This window comes from Sinocyclocheilus anshuiensis, unplaced genomic scaffold (assembly GCF_001515605.1).
Source record: "Sinocyclocheilus anshuiensis isolate Anshui unplaced genomic scaffold, SAMN03320099.WGS_v1.1 scaffold245, whole genome shotgun sequence".
Lineage (NCBI taxonomy): Eukaryota > Metazoa > Chordata > Actinopteri > Cypriniformes > Cyprinidae > Sinocyclocheilus > Sinocyclocheilus anshuiensis.
Window position 1 is genome coordinate 301,717 of NW_015536478.1, and position 10,358 is coordinate 312,074.

Below are 10,358 nucleotides of genomic sequence, written 5' to 3' on the forward strand. Positions count from 1 at the left end.
CGGAATGCTACATGCCTCCAAATCTGATCTGATCTTGGATGGCCTGAGGGTGAGCACATTTTCACCCATTTTTGGATGAACTATTCCTTTAAAGGTGATAATTTTTGCAACACTGGAAAAACCAAAACTGGATAAACAATCATACATTTAGCTAATTAAACATGTCTACTGCACCTGCTCCACCCCCGACTGCCATAAACAGATGTCAGTCCTAGCCCAAACTATAAAAAAGCATTTTCACACACAAACACACACACACACACACACACACACACACACGTTTCAGTATACAGAGTTGCTCATTAGCTAGTATTACAGATTATGGTGTAGTCCATTACATAAGAGCAGAAACAACATTCATTTGAGTGTAAACACAAAATAAGCCCTGAAAACCCCCACAGGAACAGACACATCATAACACACACACACACACACAATATAATCCGACTCCTGACCAGCCGCTTTCACAGAGGAAATAACTCGGTTCAGGAAGAATCCTCTAGAAACATCGTTTATATCAATGACACTTCAGAGCGCAGAGAAGCGGCCGAGCAATAACAGCATTACAACAGTTCACCAGTGGATTGAGAGGATTACGCTTCACTGGTCAGTATGATGCAGGCCAGCGCTTTTCAACTGGTTTTGCTTCACAAGAATCACGACCCAGATTTTACACGAGGTGACCGACCACTAAAAAGACAAATTACTGTAGAAAATTAAATAAAAATGTCCTTAAATTTAAACCAAGAACTGCATGTGTAAAATAATAATGTAATAATATGTAAATAAAATAAAATGAAATAAAATACAGCTGATTAAACCTTTGTTGAGAAAAAATCAACTATGAAGAGGAAACATGAGCAACAGTACAGAAAATATTTTATATTTTGAAATGACTACAAATAGTCTAGACTAAAACTAAAACGCAATAAACTAAACTCATTTTCTAAAATAAACTACACAAAATTAAACAAAAATTCCCTTAACATCAAACCAAGAACTGCACATTTAAAATAATAATATGTACATTGAGGGCTGAATAGGAAAATTTAAAATGTGACCATAAAACCATAAAAAAAATTTTTTTTGTGAAATAAAATAAACAATGAAATAAAATCTAAAAAAAAAAACTATAAATGAGAAAATATTTATTTAAATAATAAAAATAGCTATAATTTTATTTAAATATTTTTTTGTTTGTCATTTTCATGTAGTTTAAACTTGATGTACTAAAATAACTAAAACTAAAACAAAAATAGGCTAAATAGGCATTTTAAACAAATCTCAAAAACACAACAAAATTACTAAAACTGCAGATAAAATAAAAATAAAAATGCAAAATACACAAATAAAAACTACTCCAAAATATTAATAAAAAAATACAACATCTCAATAATACTAAAATAACACTGTCATTGGCCCATTTAAATAATTCATATTTTTTGCTAAATAAGGAATAAATAATATGTTAATAAATTATAAGCATTCCTGTGTTGCATCAGAGATGCTGATGTTTTTGCTCAGTGTTGGGAAACATGGGCGTGTTTTTGCTCTCACCCTGCTGTCTCGGCCCTGATTCTCTGAAGGGTTTTCTGCCGTCACACTGCTCTGGTCTCTGGTGGAGGTGACAGACAGCTGCCTCTGCAGACGCAACACCTCCTTCTGAGACTCCTTCAGGAGACGCTCAAACTCACTGACTCCCACAGGACCCTGAGAGAGAGATGTGATCAGTCATCTCAATGACATTCACACATTCACAGCTTTAGGAGCAGTTCACATAAATGGTCCTGCGGTGTGACAAATGAATTTCTGTGCCAGGTTTAGACTTCAAATTTATGTACATGTACTAAAAGCATGTGTTCAGTAAATGCTGGCTATGTGCAGTATATGACATCCCCAGCAGGTGGCAACAGAAGTCATAATAATGAAAATGCATGAGGGAACTGAGAACTGAAATATATGAGCAGCTGCACAGAAATCATGTTATAAATTTAGTAATTATTACAATCAACAAGTTGGTCAGATATTTTAAGTTCTTGATAAAAAAAAAACTATATGAGATCAAAATAAAATAAAATGATTCTGATGCAAAATAAAAAATAAATAAATGCCAAAATGAAAAATAAAATAAAATAAAATAAAACATAAGACTATGGCGGACTAAAATTCTGAACTAGAATTTTAAAAAATAGGAACAACAGACCAGGGGCCAGTTGCATATACATAGATACTATGTTAAGACTGTGTCTTAAGAACTAGATTGACCAACTATCAGTTGCCAAGAGATAATCAGTCTCACTTTTCTGATTAAAATTGGGCAAATCTACATTCTAACATTGTGAAAACCTTGCCTGCCCTTAATGAATCCATTCATTGGTCTCTGTGTATTATATTAAAGATTCTGGGAGCACATAATTCGCAAAGGATTCTTTAAACATATCTAAAATGGGTCTGGCAAGTTTTATTTTAAATTTCTTGTAAAAATCTACATTAAGGCCATCTGATCCCGGTGTTCGACCTGCTGTTAAACTGTCAATGGCCTCTGCAATTTCTTCTTCTGTTATGTCCATGTCTAGAGACATTTTTGTCTCTTCAGATATAGTACAAATTACTATAGAATCATAAGAACAATCAGTAATATATGGCATAAGCATTGCAGAAATAAGAAAGTAATCAATTCTAGAATAAGACTGGTGTGTTCTGGAGAAGCAAGAATCCTGGATATCCTTAGGGTGTAATTGTCTCCATATTTCAACAAGGTTTAACTCCTGTATAAAATAATACAGGGTCTTTCTAGTCTGATTGTGGGACTGATTAAGGCCAGATGAACGATCTCTAATTGGATCCAATGTGCAGTTGAAATCCCCTCCCATCACATGAAATCCAGAAAAGGTGGATAAAGTTAGAAAGAGGTTACTATCAAATTTGGGGATGTCGTCGTTAGGGCCATAAACATTAACAAGATTCAGTGGTTTAGTTAATAATGCCCCTTGAACAATTAGGTATCTACCTCAAGGATCCTGTATTATCTAATCCATCTGAAATGGAATTGATTTAGGGAAAAGACTAAGGGAAAAGAACCGTACGATGAATCGCATCGCACTTGAGCCCCTATTGATTTTGTCTATTGCATATATATTCTTGAAAGTGAACAAAGAAGTGAGAAAACAGCACCAGCTTACATGCTCATTAGAAAGTCGTTAACTTCTGATGGACTTTGAAAGACGTGAGCATGGCCATCAACGGTCACTATTGTCTTGTCTCTGTAGTCCAAGAACTTCACAATCATCGCTCTCGGGGTAGACTTCGCGTCCGCTGCAGTCTTTCGCATATAACCGATCCTGTGGGCCCTCTCTATGGCCAGTGGCTTCCGCAGTGGGTCCATGTCCAGCGCTTCAGGTAACCAGCTTTCTAAGAATGTACATGCATCGTTGCCCTCGGATTTTTCTGGTAAACCTAGGAGCCTCAGATTGGAGCGTCGGCTGCGATTTTCCAAATCATCTATTTTCCAGGTAAGTGCAGTCATTTTCTTTTCATGAGCGTTGGTCGTTTATTGAAGTGTGGAGACGGAAACTTCGGTCTGAGAAATGCGTTCTGTCTGCGTTAATCTTCCGAAACACTCTGCAACTTGATTTTTGATATCTTGTACAGCTGAAAGGACAGTTTCGAACTGAGAGGCCATGTCGACTTTCATCAAATTTATTGCTTGTATGATACCACTTGTAGTAGCGTGTAAGCCGCCAGCTTGATCTCAACAAATCGGCGATGAGTGTAACTCACGCCACCTCTTCCATGCTTTCGGAGTCGGATGTAACTTCTGTAGTTTCTACTTTTTTCGGCTTTTGCTTTGCTGGTTTAGGTGACATCTTAAACAGTATTCACTTATAAACAAACTGAGTCGAAACATTGAATGAAACTGGGATATATTTAGAAAATGTAGAAACTCGTGCGTCTCTTCAGCAAGGTGGCATAACTCGATGGCTAACTTTTTAAGACTAGTCTAAGCAGTTTATGCAACCGGCTCAAGATCTGATGCAAATCAGTAATTCTTTAAGCAACAGTACTAGTGATGCTTGACTTGGCAACACCACTTATTAAAGATGCCGTATGGTTTCAGTGAGGGAGATGTGCTGGTGTGTGTTTGTGTACCTTCCCCTGTCCCAGCCGTGTCTCCAGCTGTCTGCACTCCTGCTGCAGCGCTGCGATCTGTTTGTCTTTACACAGCAGTGTGTCTGCGTGCTGCGCCAGGTCTCTGGCTCTCTGACGGGCAAACGCACGCTTGTACTGCTCCACAGCGCCCGCTTTCACTGGCATCGGAGTATTTACCTGGAAACAGCAGGAGTTCATATAGAAATCATCTACAACAACTACAATCAGTGTTATGAATTACTGCAGCTGTCAATCACAGCATTCCACCAATCAGAAAGGACAAGCCTTCCGATAAACCAGCCAATCACATGCTATTCTTGGATTTGCTGGAAATGTCAGTGCTTGCAATAAATGCAAGAATGAAGACCAATCACATAAATTTCACAAATTATGTCATCACTGATCGAACAATTTAAAGGGCCATTCACACCAAGGACAATAACTGTAAGTTTTAATAATCACTGTACTTCTGCAACAATAGTGAAATCCACCACAACTATAACAATAACATTTTATTATGGATGATAATATAGTTATTACTATAGTTATAGTTTTTATGTATTTATCATTTTTGTTGTTGATGGGCTTTAAATCAACAGGACATTTCCACACTTTCATTATTTTAATATAAACAAAAATTGACCGCTAAAACTATTAAAGCTAAAATTATATTATTATTCTTTGAATTGTTGTAATAATATATAATATAATACAATATAATATAGAATAATTTTTGTTGTTGTTGTTGTTGTTAAAATCTTAAAGTTAATAATTATAAGTTATTAGAAATTAATAATATTATTGAAACAAATAAATTATAATAATTAATACACTGACAGCTAAAATTATTAAAGTCAAAATTATTATTATTACTATGGTTTCTACAAGGTTCAAACAGAATTGCAAATTAAAAAATAAAAAAAGAAAGAGCTTTAATATAGTGTTGATTGCAAAAATGGGGAAAATCAACTGGAAACACAGGTAAAAAAATATATAACATTATATATATATATTAAAAAATAAAATTCAAATTATAAAAGCGTTATAACATTTAAACTTAGTGAGGATGCTAAAATAGTTATCATTTTAGTAATACTTCTAGTTATAGTTATCTTTATCCTTAGTTATAATTCTTGGTGTGAATGTTTCCACATTTTTTATTTTATTTTATATTTTTATTTTATTACTTTTTCATTTAAAAATAAAATAAAATATAAGTTTATAAAAACATAGAAAAAATATCTAAAGCTAAATTAATTAATTAATTAATTAATAATAATAATAATAATAATAATAATAATATATTTTTAACGGCAAATAACAATAAAACAAGATAAACTTTAGTATAATATAATAAAGTCAAGTTGACTTGCACTGTAAAATGTTTGGGGAAAATTGATACAATACTCCTCTGGAGACACTGTAAAACATATCTAAGTATATTAATATCTGAATTATTTAAAACAACACAAACTAAAAGACAGAATCAGCTGAACTAGGAACAAAGGGCATGTGTGAGAGAGAGACAGGACTGATACAAGCGCGTACCAGGTGTTGTGCTGTGAGCGTCAGTCATTACCCATGAGCACCTGGGAGCTGACAGGTGGACTAGAGTTACAGTGTACCAGACATACAGAGGGGTGAAGGGCGAGGATTCGCTGTCTTTATGTCCAAACTCTCTCATATACACACACACACACACACACACACACACACACACACACACACGCACGCACACACACACGCACGCACACACACACACACGTCATCATTCACTCCTCTACTGCAGTATTGTGTGTAGTTTCGTCTTGTCTTATGTAACCAGTATTGTTGCTCTACATCAAAAGCTCAAAGTCATTGTAAAATAGAAGCTTGTTTAAGAACAGATCTGTAATGTATTTAACTAGTCACAGTCATTCAGGACAAATTCAACAGCAAGAAAAGTCAATAAAAGCTCAATCTGTGCTTTGGTTTTTTATATTCGAGACAAAAGAGAGCACTGAATGAGCCATGAGTGTGTTTGATTAGTAAACACTGGACGGGTTGGTCAGGTCAACTGCTCTATATTGTATTGTTGACTTCAAAAGATGCTAAATGACAGGATTCAATATCCACCAAAGACAAAAGGGCAGATAATACCAAATTAAAAAATCCAGTAATAAGCTTAATGAATAGTTCCATCAAAAACATATTTTGCAATCATTTACCCATTGTCTATCGCATTAAAAGTATAAAATCAATGTAATGTCTTCATAATCAGACTTACATGAAAAACCTAAAAGATTGACTGTACTTTTGCATTGATGACTGAAATGCATTTTAGGCAAAACACAACAGGTATATAGGGCAAAAAATTAACTAACAATTAGGGCAATTAACAATTAGCTGCCCTCCACTAAGGATTTTTCTGGTCGACTAGTAGTCGTTAATTTTAAGCATTAGTCGACTAATCACATGTTTATTAATAAACCATTTAAATCATTATAATGAGCCTTTAATTGCCTCCATAGCCTAATAAGCACTCAAGCGCACATAAAGCTTGCCACAGCGCACCGGCAGAAGTAATGATTATGAACGTGTCAGGGAAAAATGGTAAGGAGACTGCATTAACATTTTAATAATTTGATAAACTAGTGCTTTCTTTGTTTTCAGTTTAAGAGATGAAGTCATAGACACTGACACTGACTCGTCATCTCTGCAGTAGTGATGCGCCTGTGCGCATGTTTCATACGGATTACATAATTTGAGAATATTTGTTTTACATTTGAATTGGTTCATTTGAAAGTAGACATTTCACTCTCTATAGGTATATTTTTAATGTCTGTAAGGCAAAGATATACACAGAGTTTCGCGCTCAAGTTCACAGAGACCGAGATGGCAGAAAGCGCATCCTGTTTGCTTTCATTATTTTACAAAAGTGCGTTTTGTTGTTACAGTGAGTGCACACAAATGCTTAATTTTGTGGACATATTAGAGTTAAAGGGTTTTACAGGGATGATTTTAGATTTCTCTTTTTATCACTCCTTCAATCAGAAAATACTGTTTAAAAATAAATTTTTACCATGTTTTTAGGAAAAAATGTTACATAAATCAGTGGAAATGACATATGAACTCTTTAAAACCCTTCAGAATACAGAAAGGAATAGAACTGTAAAGTTTGGTCTAAGTGCTGCTGAAATGGAGAGAAACATCTTTAAAGATATGTATTGGAATTAGGGCTGCACGATAAATCGCATGCGATTGTCGTGCGCATCTCGTCAGTAAAGCCGGTTCTGTGATTAGTAGTAAAACTCCATCGTGTGCTTTCAGATGGAGCGGCATTTAATACACAGAGCCATAGATCACTGACAAGATACGCAATATCGCATTCATAATCGCAGATGAGTCGCCTTCGATTATGAACACGATATTGCGTAGCTGTGTATTAAATGCCGCTCCATCTGAAAGCACGTGATGGAGATTTACTACTAATCACAGAACCGGCTTTACTGACGAGATGCGCACGACAATCACATGCGATTTATTATGCAGCCCTAATTGGAATTGAAATCTAAAGATGCAAATACATAAGGTGTAATGAAATAAACACTTTGTGCATTTTGAATGTTTTCTTTCCACTAGTCTGAAAGAAGACGTGTTATAGAAGCAAAATAGCCTCAAAATTTACCCGTGCATGAAAAAAACAACAGTTTTGCCTGAAGTGCTTCACTTAAAATGCTAAAACTCATGCTGTGGTGCATCAACTCCAGACACTAAATCATGTGTGACCCTGGACCACAAAACCAGTCATAAGGGTCAATTTCCTGAAATTGAGATTTATACATAACCTGAAAGCTGATAATAAAATAAGCTTTCCATTGACGTATGGTTTGTTAGGATAGGACAATATTTGGCCGAGATACAACTATTTGAAAATCGGGAATCTGAGGGTGCAAAAAAAAAAATCCAAATATTGAGAAAATCGCCTTTAAAGTAGTCCAAATGAAGTTATTAGCAATGCATGTTACTAATCAAACATTAAGTTTATATATGTTTATGGTAGGATATGTACAAAATATCTTCATGGAACATGATCTTTACTTAATATCCTAATGATTTTTGGCATAAAAGAAAAATGGATCATTTTGATCCATACAATGTATTGTTGGCTATTGCTACAAATATACCCGTGCTACTTATGACTGCTTTTGTGCTCCAGGGTCACATATGAAGCTGTATAATTGTGCACGCACCACTTTCAGGTTGGCTTCCTGTAGTTTCCGCGCTCTCTCCTCCAAACGTTTGGCGATGACAGCGAGTTCGGTGTTCTTCTTCCTCAACCTCTTCACTTTCTCCTCCGTCTCTGGAGAACTGCTCTTCCTCTGAAGAAACATGGATATTAGAGAATTTGTACTGGAGAATAAAGAGAGAATCTGAGAGACTGAAAGCAACATCAAATATGTTCAAAGTAGTGAAATATAAACAACAGATTCCGGCCTAATAATGCAGAGTGTGTATTTAAAAATTGGATATTTAAAAAAAAATTGTGTCACACCGGGACAGTTTGAGAACCGCAAGCAAGCTAAAATGTGATTAAATATGAAAAATGTAAAGGGCTTATATTAAGAGAATTTTCCTTTGTCTTCTGAGATCAAATATGTCAATGTGCTACATAAGGGATAAATGTGCAGTCAACCAATCATTTCCACAAAATAAACCCAAACACGATGAATATCAAGTGTTGCAATGCTATTTTCCAAATAAATAAATACTAGCACATGCAACATTGATTTGCAAAAAAAAAAAAAAAAGATTGTAAAACAACACATTTACGAATAGAAACTGTTAATAAAAAACTAAATTATGATTAACATTATAAGGAAGGGATATTTACGTATCACTGATATGCTACTATTGTTTTAGCTATTATTTAAATTTATAATTACTTTTTATATTTTCTGTTTGCAATATTGATTTGAGCATAAATGCTTGTAAAAGAGAAAATGTTTAAGAATAGAAAATGTTAAGGAAAATTTAAATCATAATTTACATTATAAGGCATATAAGGTAGGTTTATCACTGATATACTATTATAACATTTGCTATTATTTTGAATTATATTAAATTTCCATATTTTGTTCTCACTTTTTTTAAAGTAATTAATTTTGTTGTTTTTGTCATTTTTTATGTCTATAGTTTTTGTATCAATGTCCATTTTTTAGTTTTAGTTATTGTAGTACTTATGTGGAACTAAACAAAATGAAATGTGAAATGTTTTAAGTATTTCATTCGTTTCAAGTAAAAAAAACAGTTTCAGTTAAAAAGTAAAAACTATATGGGTATAAAAAATTTAAAAATGTTCCAATACAAATTCTACATTTTCAATGAATATACTGGACAAAAAAAACATCACTTAGAATACAAATGCAAATAAATTCCACACATGTGACCGATCAGAGGAGATGTTTGAACACTCAGATGATCTGCAGGACTTCTATGGGCTGATGAAGCCTCACCAGTATCCTGTTCTCCTCTCTGAGAGCGTTGCATGATCTCTCCATCTCTTCCAGCGCCCTCAGCAGCTCCGAGTTCTGCTGCACCAGGAACCCATAGTCCCTGCCATTCTGAGGAGAGCAAACACACGACAAGATCAGTTTCAGATCTCTAAAGTGTCTGGAGGACACACTGACACACGTCTGAGCCGTGGACACTGAATGAGTCGCTTATCAGAGCAACTCAATCCATCCAGCTTAATTCATCAGTCACAGCTGAGAAAAAAATACAGAAGACAAACCCTATGATGCAAAGAGCAGAAAATACAGCAAAATAACATCATAAACCACCCAAGGCGGTAGTTTTAGGTATTAAAGGGGTCATATGATGCAATTTCAAGTTTTCCTTTCTCTTTGGAGTGTTACAAGCTGTTCGTGCATAGATAAGATCCCTAAAATTGCAAAGACTAAAGTTTCAAACCTAAAGCGATATTCTTTATAAAAGTTAAGACTTGTCCACGCCCTCCTACAATGCCTCATTTAAACACGCCCCCACATGTCTACGTCACTGTGTGGGAAGATTTGCATAATGCCGCCCAAATGTTCATGCAAAGAAAGAAGGCATAACTTTGATTCTCGCTGTAGTATTGTTGTTGCCGCCGCCGCCATGTCGTGAAGGTGCTGTGTGTTTCGTTGTGAAAGCGAAGCTACTTTGTTTGGTCTTCCAAAAGAGGACAC

General features: G+C 34.9%; 1 protein-coding gene across 1 annotated transcript in view; it reads right to left on the reverse strand.

The window, feature by feature from the left end:
* LOC107663881 (peripheral-type benzodiazepine receptor-associated protein 1-like) overlaps window positions 1-10,358 on the reverse strand; it is a 118,309-nt gene that overhangs the window by 48,983 nt on the left and 58,968 nt on the right. Inside the window, exons 4-7 of the mRNA XM_016454306.1 lie at window positions 9,645-9,752; window positions 8,382-8,510; window positions 4,150-4,326; window positions 1,558-1,710 (exon numbers count right to left, since the gene is read on the reverse strand). Coding sequence (XP_016309792.1) covers window positions 1,558-1,710; window positions 4,150-4,326; window positions 8,382-8,510; window positions 9,645-9,752 — 567 coding nt within the window. The remainder of the gene's footprint in view (window positions 1-1,557; window positions 1,711-4,149; window positions 4,327-8,381; window positions 8,511-9,644; window positions 9,753-10,358) is intronic.